We start from the raw sequence: 15,902 nt of genomic DNA on the forward strand, positions 1-15,902 counted from the left end.
CTTATTCCTAGCATATCCACTGGCTGAGAGTGAATAGCTCACGCTAATCTGTCGCTGACTCTTCAAATTTAAGTCCTACTGTTTGAAAGCTCTCTTTCCAGCCTTGAAATCAAGTCACTCTAACTCGTGACAATCTTCTCCTTGGTTGTCACGCATTTTTTGGTACCTGTATATGTTATGGGTAACACCATACAACTTCTTCAATTTTACTGTAAGCTCCCCTTTATAACAAACATTTTTGCCATCACTTCTTGTACTCTTGATACAGACAGCACATAACAGGACCTTAAGAGGGGCCTGGGTGGCTCAGTCGGTTAAGCTTCTGCCTTCAGCTCAAGTCATGATTGCAGGGTCCTGGGATCGAGCCCTGCCTTGGGCTCTCTGCTCAGTGGGGAGCCTGCTTCTCCCCTCTCCCTCTGCCTACTTGGGCCCTCTCTGTCAAAAAAATAAATTAAAAAAAAAAAAAAAGGCCCTTAATCCGTAACTAAATATTAAAGCTGAGGTAAGGTAAACACTTGATTTTCTGGAATAAATTACTGTTACCACTCTAAGTAGAGAATAAAAACAAGTAACTGTGCCAATATAAAATAAGTGTTTTGTAATTTTACATATAGATTACCTCAACAGTGAATCACTGAAAAATCACTAAAGGACCTGAGGTGGAACACTTAATAGCTGAAATACAAGATGCATGAAATAAAAATAAGGAGGACTTATTGTTTAAGCTACTTTTGTTAATGCTATCTAACATTTCAGACAATGAAAGATTTTTTCCTTTCACTAAAATAAAATCTTCTTTATAATTACCTACTTCTGATTTTTTTTCAGGTTATTAAAGGCTTTATTTCCACTTATTTAAATATGCTTCACTTTATTTTTTTAAGATTTGACTCAGTCCTCCACTCTTAAAATCAATAATTAGCAATAGTTTTCTCCAGTTTTAGGAACTTCTTCATCTTGTCCACATCCCCCTGCTGATATCACAGCCCTCTCTTCTCTCCTTTTGTTTTCTTTCTCTATTTGATTTCTGCACTGTCCATCACCACACCTTGAAAATATCTGTATCAAGTTTTCTCCCTTTCCATTGTCTTCCTTGGTTTGTTTGCAATAGCCAGTTCTCCTAATGAGCAAAATGACACTTCCTTGAACTTGGGTCTTTCACACAAGCAACCACTCCTAACTTTAATCTGATTTAATCAAGATATCAATTACTTGGAATTTATAGACATCTGGAATACTGGTGTTACTATTTCCTTCCTTTCAGTATTTATTAAATATCTACTAGGTACCTTTAAAGACATGAGCTACATTAAATATGTATCTTTCTTACCTCTACTCCAAACTTAAAAAGAAAAGTAATAGAATATTCTTAAGCTTTTCATTTTTTTTTAAAGATTTTATTTATTTAGCTGAGAGAAAGAGAGAAAGGGGGACGGGGAGAGGTAGAGGGAGAAGCAGACTCCCCACTGAGCAGGGAGCCCCCGATGTGGGGCTAAATCTCAGGACTCTGAGATCATGACATAAGCCAAAGGCAGACGCCCAACTGACTGAGCCACCTAGGTGCCCCAAGCTTTTCATTTTCAGATTATAATACTCTTCAAGGATGTTTTACACACTTAAATGTAAAAACTGTAAATGAAAACTTGTGAGAAGAAGCAAAGTAAAACCATCAAGCAAAGTGAACATTTATGCTTTAGGAAAGAAAAACAAATGTGCTGCAGCAAATTGAACAAATAAATTTCTCATTAAGTAAGATCACCTAACCATCTACCTTAAGGAGCTGAAAGCAAGGTCTTCATCCTACTCAGAGATAAAAATATTAAACAGGACCACTCCCAATCTCACAAACAATCATCACTGAATGACTGCATTTATTCTAATCTATGTTAAGACATCTATTTCTATGAACCCTTTCTTATCTGACCCACTCCATGAAATATACCACTTACTCTGAATTCCTTTAACATATCTAAGTATTCATTTCATGGCACATATCTGCTTTATATTATGTAACTTCAGAATTTTTTGTATTTTCATACATGTAAGACTGTCTTACAGCTCTCCTATGCTTAAACCTCGGGCAGGAATGGTCCATTTGCTCTGTAATCCTTTTATATTAGTGAGTACTACACACCAGCTGCCAGGCTATGCACCTTCAAATGTTCAAAGTATAGCTTCTGGCTCAGTAACTAACCTTCCCTTCTATAGTACTTTAGCTATGCAGGCAATTATTGATTGCATATTTTAAAAATATACAAGACGAAGTTATAGAATACCACTGTGTCAAGCACTGGGCAAGCTGCATAGGGGATTTAAAATTGAGGAAGAGAATAATATCAGAGAGAATGCACTGACAATTAATATTTATAAAACATTCCCTACATATATACTGTTGTAAGCAATTATTAGTTCTTTTGAAGTTACATCTTAAGAATGGAAGAGAAGGGGAACAGTTCATAATGGAAACTGAAATGCTATATTCTCAAAGCTGAGACAAATGACCCCTCTCCCTCTCGTATGCGTCTGTTTTTTCACTGTGTGAGGACTGGCAACCCCAACTGCTGAATCAACCCTATCATCTACTTCCTACCAAAAACACCTGGTTATAAGCTTCTTTAACAAAGACTAATTACATGGTAATATCTTTGATTTCAAATTTTACTGATATTTAGTGTACTTCTTGAGGTAGCAGTCTGACTCACTTAAATTCCCCCCTCACTCATAAGAGTAACCTCACTGTTCTGTAACTTCCAATTATCATCAATATGCATGTTAATACATCAACATAGATAAAGATACTGTTGTGTATTGGGAAACTCTTGTGTATTGAGGTTGAAGGGAATATGTGGTGACAGCCTGGAGAAGCAAGCAAGATGGGGCTGGAGAGAAGTGGGGAAAGGGTTATGAGGTGGCAAGAGGAAGGAATTTATCTCAACATGAAAACACTAAAGTTCATTTGATGCCCTTTCTGTTTCTTGCCCACTAATGTCTCTGGCTTCCTCTTTGCTGCTGCCTTTTTAACTCAAGTCCCAAATCCTCTAATCAGGATTAGCTCATTGTCCTACTCTCACAGACTTTCCTTCTCTTTCATCAGCTGCACAAGGTACAATTTAGAAGTAATGTTTTCTTGCCTAGGAGGAAGATCAGTTTTGTTCACTGTATTCCAATACCAAAAATGCCCCACTTAACATTCAAAATCTAGCCTTTGACTCAAAACCTAGCCTTCCCTTCCATAGTTTTCCCAAGTTTTTCACATGAAAGAGCAAAAGCCTCTTCTTTTCCTTTCCTCTTTTACTATTAACAATAGAGAGACTCATTTTCCTATACATCTCTAGTAACACAGCTTACTTTGTATTTTTGCTAACAACTTTAAAACCTTGGCAAAATAATCCAAGTTGTCTCCAAGCAGTGCTTACCTGAGTGCTAGAATGAAGATACCAATTTAAATCAGCTTCTATATTTATAGAAGTCAAAAAATAAATCCAACTTTATTTTGAGAAAGAAAAACACTTGTTATTTTCATCACTGCTCAAACTTACCTTATCAACATATTTCTTAGAATTGTAAAATCACAATGTTCACCATTTTCAACTATTAAAAAAAAAAAACAACACACACATTATTTCTACTAAACCAAGTCTTTTCAAAGGAAATATCACAGAATATTGGGGGGGTTAACAATGAGAGAATATGCAAAATTTCATTAACTTTTCATTAGATCAAAACTTTTCATTGCAGTTTAAACACTGTAACGTAGTACTTAATTTAAGGGCACGCCAAATAAGTGTACTATAATATTACTTATTGTAGTATAATCCTCAATAATAAATGAGCTCTCCATTAACAAACAATTTTGAAATTTTGAAAGGGGAGATGGTGTATTCATTTGTAAAAGACTATATTTATTCCATAATAAAATGTATTTTAAAACCTTAGTGTTGGAGTGAGGGGGAATCACTTTAGAAAAGCCTCCTTAAGGTGGCCAAAATAAAAACGTGAGTCAAGAACCTTCAGGTTCTTTATTTTTAAAAAATGAATCACTAATAACAACATTCTGGTGGGGGGGGGGTAACTAAAACTGGAGAAACAAAGCAATTTCATCAGCACATATTTCCAAGGGATTTTAAAGTTCTAAAGCCTCAGCTCAGCAACTGAAGGTTACCAGGGGATGACAGATGGGAACGAGTACAGTCTCTCACTGATAAGGAAAACTGCTGATAAGGACAGTAACTTGGAACAACCTGCTAAAAATTACAGAATTTTTCAAACTAATAACAACAAGTAGATAAAACATCATGACTCAATCTTGGTTCCAAGTTACTATAACACAGAAGATTAAATATTAGGTCAAACCGATACAATAAACACAAATTTGGGGAAACGTGTCTATTGCCAAGATGACTTCCGAGGTTTGATGCTATAAACTAAGATTTTACCGGTATTTAAAACTCCTTAAAAAATTAGTAATCTCTTAACAGTGAATTTTTTTTTTTTTTTTACTCTAAAGATGTGATGCCAAGAAAAGATGACTTTTATCCCAAGGAAAGGATATTATGAAATAATGTTTTAATTTGGCGTAAAATGAAAGTTGTTCTCAATTATTCTTGAGGGTCCCAGACCCGTCTGAGACTCAGATAAAAGTGAGAGTCCTTTTCTCTGAAATTATTTTCAATTTCAGAAGATTTATTAGATCCCTTCTTAGCAACCTTTGGGCCCCAGGTAAAGAATTCTTGCACTGTAAGTATGTTTTCAAACAAGAAAACAGGAGTAGATTTAATGATGGGTTGGAGGATACTGACAAGTGACTCGGAAAGTACTACAATTAGGATTTAACACATACTTGCCTGACTTGATAGAACACAAGGTCTGAGAAACCGGAATGTACTTATGACCATATGAGGCTAAATGAAACTGAATACAGAACTATCTGAAAATCTAGAATATATCAATGTGAAATACAAATTTTTTACCAAATGAAGAAAATCTTACCTTCAGCAACACCCCAAGGATACTGCCTTCCTCTGACCCTTTTGCCATTAACTTCAATGATAGTATTACTACCTACCACAGCAAGAGGTAAACGGTCCTATAAAACAAAGTATTCTTGTTCAAATATATCTCTGTAGTCCTCACAAATTCAAGAATAAAGAACTTTACATTACTCAACACATTACCAAAAAAACTACCCTGACAGTTTCTGTATTTACTTTTATAGGCCATTCACAATTACTATTTATTATTAAAATTGTCATTACACGGTATTCTCATCAATGTAAACAATGAATAAAACTATATTTTCTCTGAAAATTTAAGAATACGAAAGCATATATACTCCACTCATCAAAGTATCTGTTAAAAAAAATCATCTCCAAAAGAAACCGTCCCATTTTGAAAAAATTAAAAGGGTAAAAAACATACTAGCAGTTAGAGGGAAAAAATGAGGCTTGTGACAAGTCTGCCTATCTAATCACAAATCAACCCTAATAGCCCTGGAAGCAGGGAATATTATATGTGCTAAACTCTACCTGTGGAACTCCAGCTCTGGGGGATTGGATTTGTATTCATCTAGACTAATTCAGAGTACAATCTTTCAAAATTCTTGTAGCTTCCAGAAATATTTAATAATATATAAAATATATGACTATTTTATAAAACCATAGAAATTCTTCATTGATCAGGTATATGTATTTCATTATTTCAAGATTTGCTTAGATAATGCCATTAATTAATACATCATTTTTAGGTTCAGGGTACTTAGGAATGATTATAAATTAAAAAACAGAAAATTATGTTGGTATAGGTTTTGGTTTTTTTTTTAAAAAAAAGACAAAAGAAAACATTTTTGTCTGGCTCTTAAACAAAGACTAGGCATAGCAGTACTTAGGAACAAATCCTCCTTTCTCATTACTTGTTTTTTTAAGGAGGAAAATTACGTAATATAAAACCAGTTAACTGAAAATTGAAGACAGAGATTATAAAACAGAGATTATGCTATTTATCTCTCTATTCCATGTCTTATTACATATAACAGCCAATCAACAAAGTTAATTGCAAAGTTGAATTCAACAGTGAATAATCTTCCTATTCATTTTGTAAGCCAACTACTTAAAACTGATATTTTTTATCTTTTCAGCAGATATTTCAGTGGTTTTAAGGCCCTAAAACATTTTAGTGTACATATGGGAATAAACCTACCTTTATCTTTTTAACAAGCTTATTTTCTTCTTCATCATCTGTCTCTGGAAATTCATATATTTTAATTTTATGTTCTTGGATTTCTTTCATTATCTAAAATGAAAGAGGAAGTTAGCAAAAGAGCACCACACATAATTAGTAGATTAGCTTTATTTGTATTAATACTCCTCTTAAATTCCTGATTCCTCAGCTCCCATTTCTTTACTATTTTTCAGTGATGCAAAACTAAAAGCAAAGAACTATGCTGATCTTTTTCTCTTTTAATATATTTTTTAAAGATTTTATTTGTTTATTTGACAGAGAGCGACAGCGCACACAAGCAGGGGGTGCTGCGCGGGGGGTGGGGGTGGCGGATGGAAATCCTAAGCAGGCTCCACGCCCAGAGCAGAGCCTGACACAGGACTCCATCTCAAGACCCTGAGATCATGGCCTGAGTCGAAATCAAGAGTTTGGCACTCAACCAGCTGAGCCACCCAGGCGTCCCCCAATAACTGATTCTAAAAAAGTTCTCCAGGTGATTTTGATAGGCACCCTGTAGTTAAGAACCACTTTTAAGGACAACCACTACAATATGACCAATTTGGAAGCAGACATTATTGTTTACTCATCTTTTTTTTTTTTTTAAGATTTTATTTATTTATTTGACAGAGAGCCAGTGAGAGAGGGAACACAGCAGGGGGAGTGGGAGAGGAAGAAGCAGGCTCATAGCGGAGGAGCCTGATGTGGGGCTCGATCCCAGAACACCGGGATCACACCCTGAGCAGAAGGCAGACGCTTAACGACTACGCCACCCAGGCGATCCTACTCATCTTTTTTATCCCTAAGTTCTTAGTGTAATTCCATATCAAGATACATACAAACCAAGACAGAAGGGGAGTTATATTGGCACAGGTTTTGGTTGTTTTTATAAAAAGACAAATGAAAACATATATTTGTCTGGCTCTTAAAGATTATGCACAGCAGTACTTAGGAACAAATCTTCTCCCTTCTCATTATCTGAATTGGATTTGGGGAACAATTAGTATTTGAACTTAAAAAAAGCACATTACAAAATAAAAATGGGCGTGAGTAAATGTAAAATAAATAAATATATACTCCTAGTAGAAATACATACAGTAAAAATGATGAACTAAAACATTACCAAAATATACATATTTAGCATAATCTCAAAGCAAATCTTAACAGATTTTGGGTTGTTGTTTTTTTTTAAGATTTATTTATTTGAGAGAGAGAAAGAGAGAGCAAGCAGGGGAAGGGGCAAAGAGAATCCTCAATGAGACTCCCTGCCAAGCATAGAGTCTGATGTGGGGCTTGATCCCAGGACCCTAGGACCATGACCTGAGCCGAAATCAAGAGTCGACTGCTTAACCAAATGAACCACCCAGGTGCCCCTAGATTTTGGTTTTTGTAGCAGGTTTCAAGGTATTCTAAAATTCATATAGAAAAACGTGGAAAAACAAAGTACCTTGTTACAAAGGGGACTATAAAGACACTAAGAGATAACTAACTCTAAGATCTATTTTTAAGTATTATACAAAGTAGTTACAGTGTGGGGCGCCTGGGTGGCTCAATTAATTAAGCACTGAATTCTTGATCTCAGCTCAGGCTTTGATCTCAGGATCCTGAGTTCAAGCCCCGCACATGGGGCTCCATGCTGGGAGTGGAGTCTACTTAAACAAAGTAGCCGCAGTTTAAAAAATGTAACACTGGCATAAAATAAAAAATAGGCTACTGGTATAGAAGTGTAGTTCCAGAAATTCACACTACATTTCAAAAAATGTTATATATAACAAACCAAACACACAATGAGGAAAAAGTAAACCCCTGCTTTAAAAAAGTATTCAGCCTTTCTGGAAAATTAAATTAAAAAGTCAAAGACATAATTAAGTGCCACTCAATTCCAAAAAAAGTTTAAAAAATAAAATGACAATGTTGGCAAGGCATAGAAAAAATATACTCATTATTAAAAAATCTGTTTTATTGGGAAAGCACCATGACAACATGAAAAAAAAAAAAGAACTATAAAATAATCATACCCTTTCAAAAAGTAATCCTCTTCCTGTGAATTCAGTCTAAAAAAATAATTCTAGTGGTGCGTGGATGACTCAGTTGGTTAAGCGTCTGCCTTCGGCTCAGGTCATGATCCCAGGGTCCTGGGATCAAGCCCCTTGTCATGCTCCCTGCTCAGCGTGGAGTCCGCTTGGCCCTCTGCCCCTCCCCCCACCCCAGCTCAAGTATGTGTGTGTGTGTGTGTGTGTGTGTGTGTGTGCACGCGCACGTGCACACATGCTCTCTCTCTCTCTCTCAAATAAAATAGTTTAAAAATATAATTCTAAGGGTGTGGAGAGGGGTGGTGGAGGAGGCTGTAACGGTAACATCTAAAAGAGTCATATAAATTGACAAAGGATAAGGGCACTATTGATAATGGGTAACAACTCTGAGGAGAAAACTAAGGCAGATAAAATTTTCAAGAGTTACTTTTAATACAGTATAAACGACCATATAGTAAAGTAGCAAGAGAAATACATTGTAACACATTAAACTGAAAATATAAAAACTGCAAATTACATGAGTGGTATAAGAAACCCAAGAATTCAAGCTCCTTTTCTCACCTGTTTTTTAAACTGTTGGCACTCCTCTGGAGTGAGTGTGTCTGCTTTGGCAATAAGTGGAATGATATTCACTTTTTCATGCAAACGCTTCATAAACTCAATATCCAAGGGTTTAAGTCTGAAATACACAATATTTAATATGACTGAATTGATCAATTTGGGGGAATAGATCATTTACATCCCCAGCGCTAAATTAAATTACACTGGAACTACTTTACTTACTTATCAGAACCACTCTCTGAAGGTGTACTGGGCCAGCAACAGTTAGGTAGAACAGGACCTCAATAAGCATTGGAGTGGCTAAGAAGGCTTTGACTCCAGACCCTGAACACCCTGGTCATAGGGTTTTGGGCCCTAAAGAGGAATTAGAAAAACCAGAAAAGCTCCTAATAGGCTTTCCTAGAATAGCCTCTATACTCACTACTCAAAATTTGGGAAATCTGTTTCGTTTTTTTTTAAAAAAATGACAGTCCTCTTTGAACCGCACATTCCATTCTTGCTGCCAACTTTATATCTCAGATAAAAGGCTCAAAAGAGAATCCTCTTCAACATCCCTTTTACCCATTACAATCTGGCTTCTGCCTTCACTTTGCTATTATACTTTCAAGAAGGTCACCAAACACTGCCATGCTGCTAATATAATTTGCATTAGTAACTCATAAATATTGTGTTGTTTACCATTACTTCTTATATTTACCCATTATGCAGCATTTGACATTACTCTCACATAAGCCGTTCCCTCAGGGTACTTCTAAGGATCTTCTCTGTAAGTTAGTCCCTTAAGAGTTACCCTCCTCAGACTACTCTACCCTAGGCCCTCTTTTCTCTTTACTCTACATTCTGTATGCTTATCATTGACCACAGTGACTTCTACCATCCTCCGTGAGTCTCAAATCTTCACACCCTGCCCAGATCTCATTCTTATGTTGCAGACTTGTGTTCACCCAGTGGAAATACTACTTGGACATCCAATTTTAACTCCTCAAAATCAAAAGTTCATCTGAACACCCAAATTTTCCCTCCTCTTCTGTGCTATTTTTGAGAATGTTACTACAATCCACCCAATTACTCAAGGCTGAAACCCAGGGTTCCTCCCTCCTCTGATTCTCACTCCCAAAGATTTCCCAAAACCTGCTGAACAAATAAGTGTATTACTTTGGTTCAGGCCACTAAGACCTTTGGTATGGACAATTATTAGACTGCACTCAGTTTCCCTCCAAACCATATACACTACAGTCAGAAAGGTCTTTCTAAAATCCAAATGAGTCATTTCCCCGACTGAAAACCTTACCAAAGGCCAGATTCTTTGGCTAGTATGGCCTACAAGGCCTGTGAAGACATAGCCTTTCTAGCTGTCCTCATCTCTTAGCATCCCTTACCATCTTTTGCCATCTCCTACTTCTAATATGCCAGCCGTTTTGAACTTCTCATGATTTCTTGAAAGCACCATACTTTGACCACTGTTCAGGGGCTACTGCCTCTACCTAAAACATGCTCCATTCCCATCCCCCTTCTACTTGGCTTGTCTAATTTCTATTGGTCCTTTAGGACTTGGCTTACAATTCTCATTTCCTCTGCGTATTTTTCTCTGACTTAACACTAGGCATCTTCTAAGAAGTCACAACACTTAATTTGCCATATATTGTGTATCTGTTTTCCCCATCTTCTCACTAGAGATCCTTAAGAGCAAGGTCTTTGTCTCATTCATCTATATCTCCAATACCTAGCACAGTGTCGACACCTGGGGTGCCCAAATATTTGCTGACCAAAAAAGTAAGCTGCTGTGATTTTCCTTATGTTCTTGAATAACTCTAAATGAAAACCAAAGAAATTCTTCACATCAAGAATATATTATAGGCTAAAAATTACTATCCCACAAAAATAAATGAAGATGATGGGAATATTTTGCATAGAAATACCATTCTAAATTGGTATTCCTTAACTTACAAACCTTAAAAACAACTGGAATAAAGATCTAGTTTCATTATGAATTTTACTAATGTAAAATTTAAAAAAAGCCCTGTTGAGTTCTTTTAAAGTATTATAGTTAAATAAACATATTGTGTGTATATTATATATAATATATATTCTTAAAAGAGAATCTATATACATAGATATATATATATAATATATCACACACACATATATGTAAGTAGTTGGGAGGTCGGGGACCCAGAGACTAAAGAGGTATTCCTTTTTACTAACAAATAATAAATAATACTATACCTCTTAGTTGTAGTGATGCTGACTGGCAGAAAGATAGGGATATGGAATAGGAAGGCAGGTATGGAGAAGACACCTACCTCCTATTCTAATTCTCCTTATCCTGAATCCTTTGAAATGTGATATTGGCATTCAGAGAATAGGGAACACTACAGAAAAGAGATTGTCGCTGGAATAACACTGTATGATCTATAAACAGCACCCTTACTTCATAAGTGCTAAGTGAAAGAACATACCCAACTTTGAAAAAAAATTTAAGTTTTGCTTTTTTTCATCAGTCATTATATGTAACACTAAATATAAAAGCCATGGCCCAGTCAATCAATCTCAGATTTGTAAACTTTTATAGTTCACTTTCCAGATTATACTCATGACAAATTTAAGTTACCACCAATACGACCTCATTAAACCAGTAACAGAAAAGAATTCAGTTAATCTAAAATTTTAATACATTATAAGATCATTTAATATAAAATATTAAAATCAAAATGTAAGTTACCAAGGTTCTACACTTAAAAGTAAAACAGCACTTGCTGAGTATTTATTATCTCAACTTTTAAAGAGAAAGACACTGAAAAACAACCATGACAAGGAAACGGGTAACGTCAACTTTTTAAATATAAAACAAGGCTGAAGAACATTTAAATCTGTTTAAAAATTAAACTTTAGGGAAAAAAAAGGTAAAACCTTTATAAAAGCCCCGATAAAACCCTTCTGCCCTTTTAAATTAGAATACAAATTTCAGAAGCTTACAAAATGTCAACAGCAGAAAACATTTAGTTCACATGTAGATTACATTCTGGTTGAAATTTTTCCTCTGTCCACTTAGTTTTATTTCAGGTCATCTTTTCCAAGAAATTTAGTTTTAAACAATGGAAAGTCCTTTATAGAATTTCTAGAAGATAAACCCACATTAGAGGAAAAAGACTATTTAACCTCAAAGCCTACAGCAAAATAAAATGACTACAGGGCAAATGATAAATACACATACATGTATTTCTAAGGGAAAAAATCGATATAAAACCCACTGAACGACACTGATTTTTTTTTAAATGGCTATCAATATTCAAAAGGGTAAAAATACCACTTTAAAATTCAAGTTCCAAGACAGTTTTTAATTTTAATAGCTATTACCAATCACTGAACAGAAAATGAAGCAACGATTCCTGAAATCATAAATCAGTCCTGTGTTTAGTGATGACACTAGGTGGGCGGAGGTGGGGGACATTATAAATACAATGCTGGATCAATTTATAATTACTCCAAAACAAGACCCCTCAAAAAAGGGAATCTAGGGACTACCTAGATAAGATAGAAAGGCCCTGATTCATCTATTAGACTGCCTAGAATTTCAGTCTGTAGTGAACAGAAGATCAGGAACTCTCTACATAAAGTCAGTGTATTATTCTTTCACTTAATCCACAGTAACACATACCAATGAGCAAAACTTTGTTCCATGCCTAAAAGTAGTGAAAATGAGAAACTATTCAAAAGCACAATTTTTATACCTAGAGAATAAAAATTTTGAACTCCTATCTCTCGTGACAAATAAGAAATGGCCCAAAGCTACTACACATCATTTGAATTACTAAAAAAAAATTTAATCTTATTTCCCATGCAATTTTAAGAAATATACTTTCCCCCAGGGATGGAAGGAATGTGATTTCATGAGAATTACTAAATCCTGGAGAGAGTCCAAAAGATCTAAAATAATAAAACTGGATAAAAACTGACAATTTCTATTGACTAAAATGCAGTTAAGATTTTACTCTGTTGGCTTCCAAGAAAAAGCCCTAACAAGTTAACCCAGAATGATTAAAAATAAATAAATAAAAATAAATAAAAAATCAGGAAGAATCTAGCAGGTACTCATAAAAGGCTACATACAGTGTGTTATGCTTTTGAGATTTTGGGGGGGGCTTTTAAGTAGATGAGTCAATTTTGCATATTAAATATGTAAACTTCGGGGCGCCTGGGTGGCATAGCGGTTAAGCGTCTGCCTTCGGCTCAGCGTCTGCCTTCGGCTCAGGGCGTGATCCTGGCGATCTGGGATCGAGCCCCACATCAGGCTCTTCTGCTATGAGCCTGCTTCTTCCTCTCCCACTCCCCCTGCTTGTGTTCCCTCTCTCGCTGGCTGTCTCTATCTCTGTCAAATAAATAAATAAAATCTTTAAAAAAAATAAATAAATAAATAAATATGTAAACTTCTAAGAACACTGTAGAAGAATTTTAGAAACAAAGAAACATTTGCACCACTATAATCCGAGAGTACAAAAATCGTAAACTACATAATTTAAGACTTTTTGCTCAACCATGATAATGATAATGGGCATTAGCTTATCTAGGAAAATGGTGGTGAAAGCAGCAGAAAATAGAAGAGAAAGGTACTGTTATGAAGGAACTGGTTTATACTACTGTAATCTGAGGTGGTGTACTGCTATTTAGTCTGATGCTGTATACTATTCCGGTTCCTTCTGGTAGAGAGATAGCAGCCCTAATCATCAGGTGGCTGAGCTATGTGGGGTCATCTACCCAAACAAAAAGACTGAAGAAAAGTAAATACAAACATCTGCAGTTGACAGTGACACATATATCTACTCAAATGACAGATGAAGTACAAACAATAAAAGAAGGAATAGAGGCTGGCCATACTAACAAGAATAATAATCGGATCATATGAATGTCTTAATACTTACATTTAAACTCCTAATAAGTAGACGGTTAGCACAGATGATATGAAACTTAAAACATGATTGTGACAGCTAAGGTGAAACAGAGCCAAAGAAACTTAGTGAAGAAATAAATGGCACATAAGAACTTAGGTACTTAACTTTTTTGGTAACCTTTTCCATCAGATCCATAGTAAAAACATCTTTGGAGTTTCTCAGAATATGTCTCAGTTAATTGTTATAGCTGTTTCTCATTATTTAGTAGTTCAATTTGTGGCAAGAGGTCAAAAGGAAGCTAAACTAGCCACACTGAGACATTAAACCTTGATGGAAACACTGTTTCTTATAGTGAAGCAGGTAAAAAAGCCTTATGTATGAACTAAGAAGTAAAATTACTGTTAGCTTATCTAGGACTTAAAAAATGTTTTTTATAAGCCATTTTTATACAGAATTTCGGATTTCACAACTGGTGTAGTTAAACATATTCCACAGAGATCTGGATTACTAAAATATGCACCCAAAGTTCAGTAATAATAAGCAATAGCAAGTTATCAGAAGTATTAAGGTACTGACCCATGTCCTGAAGGAGCAATGAAGTATAAACAACACTGCACCCTGTTATCAGGCATCTGACGTCTGTTCACTCGAGATTCTGCATTTAGGTAGTCCTCAAATTTACTATCAATGTAGTCAATAACAGGCTGCCAGCTATAGAAAGCAGATAAATAAAATAATTAAGTTGTAATTTACATATGAATGTACAACTGATGACTGCTAAAGTGGAGTAATCAATATTTTTAAATGGCAAAACCAATCAAACCAGTGGAAGAGATCTCAAATTATTCTACATACACTGATTCAAAAACAAATATTAATTACACTGAATAAATCTTGATTATTTCTAAACTTTCCAAATCAAAGAAAATTAATTATATAGTTAAAGCACAGCCAAATTATCACTTTATTTGCATTGATAAGTACAGAGTTCTATATTTCAAATGAAAAGATTAAATAATACAAAAACCTCATGATGAATTTATTTAGGTGTTTTAAAAGCTGACACAGAAATTTACTTAAAAAACAATGTGGTACTCAAAGAAAAATTTAAATATTGTTTATAAGATACTAAGGTATTATTTCCAAATAAAATGCCATAAATGTTTTCTTAACTTATGACTTGGAAAAATTGAACATTTAAAATCAGGTTTAAATTAGGATGTGATAGAAAATAACACATATAATAAGTGGATAAAATTATGGTAGAAAAATAAAAAGTTTTAACTTCCTCATAATAATGAGAATTCTTGTATCTATGTTGTTTTGGAATTTGTCTTCAGAATAATTCTATGATAGGTATTATCTCCATTTTATAGAAATCAGTTCAGAGAAGTTAAGCAACATTTTCAAGTAAGTGGCAAAGTTGGTATAAGAACTCAAGTCATATCACTTAAAAATTTAGTGACTTTTGCTAAAATGAGAAGTTTGAAATCTTAAGCAGAAAAAGTCTAACCACCCATACCCCAAATGCAATATAAAGCAGTGATGACAACCCTTCTTACCAATTACTATTATCCACCGCATCTCCAAATCCTGGGGTATCAACTATTGTGAGCAGCAACTGAACACCACCTTCTTTGATTAAAACTTTGGATTGTTCCACCTGTAAGAGTCATTGGTACAGATATTACTACCACACATTACACCTGTGGTTTCCTACGAGGTAAGAGGCAGGAGATGAGCATTAATCAAAACCAACTGGGAAAATTTTACAAACAAAATACCTAACCCCACATTTTCTTTAGAATCAATTCTTGTGGATATTTAGAAGTCCTGGTTACTTGAAAGAAAGGCACATATATAAATAGTGTGTTTAGGGCTTATAATTGACATAAAGAAGGAAAACAGGAACTGAGAAAATAGTAATAGTCACTAAAGCCATATAACACTCACATAATCTAAACGTGTAACTAATAATATAAACAAACAATGTGCTTGAATGATTTGGTAATTCATAGAAATCAAAGGCAATTGACCAGACAAGTACATCTAATGTATCATTTACAGTAAATGTTTTCCTGGACTATCTCCATCTAGTTTGGTCCAAAACAATTACTCAAGTTAACTTATTACCATTCCCAAATCTTTCTCAGCATGGCTGTAATTATTTACACTTGTGTTTATGATATGGCTAAGATCCAATTCT

The 15,902-nt window shown here is 34.9% G+C and overlaps 1 protein-coding gene across 3 annotated transcripts in view; it reads right to left on the minus strand.

The window, feature by feature from the left end:
- SEPTIN7 (septin 7) overlaps window positions 1-15,902 on the minus strand; it is a 122,289-nt gene that overhangs the window by 17,707 nt on the left and 88,680 nt on the right. For all 3 annotated transcript variants that reach the window (XM_087860908.1, XM_087860907.1, XM_045792873.2), the window contains 6 exons: window positions 15,259-15,359; window positions 14,273-14,407; window positions 8,808-8,925; window positions 6,196-6,288; window positions 4,990-5,086; window positions 3,540-3,591 (listed from right to left, as the gene is read on the minus strand). In XM_087860908.1, the coding sequence (XP_087717034.1) occupies window positions 3,540-3,591; window positions 4,990-5,086; window positions 6,196-6,288; window positions 8,808-8,925; window positions 14,273-14,407; window positions 15,259-15,359 (596 nt within the window). The remainder of the gene's footprint in view (window positions 1-3,539; window positions 3,592-4,989; window positions 5,087-6,195; window positions 6,289-8,807; window positions 8,926-14,272; window positions 14,408-15,258; window positions 15,360-15,902) is intronic.

This window comes from Ursus americanus, chromosome 3 (assembly GCF_024610735.1).
Source record: "Ursus americanus isolate L20-20 chromosome 3, mUrsAme1.1.p, whole genome shotgun sequence".
NCBI classification, from domain to species: domain Eukaryota; kingdom Metazoa; phylum Chordata; class Mammalia; order Carnivora; family Ursidae; genus Ursus; species Ursus americanus.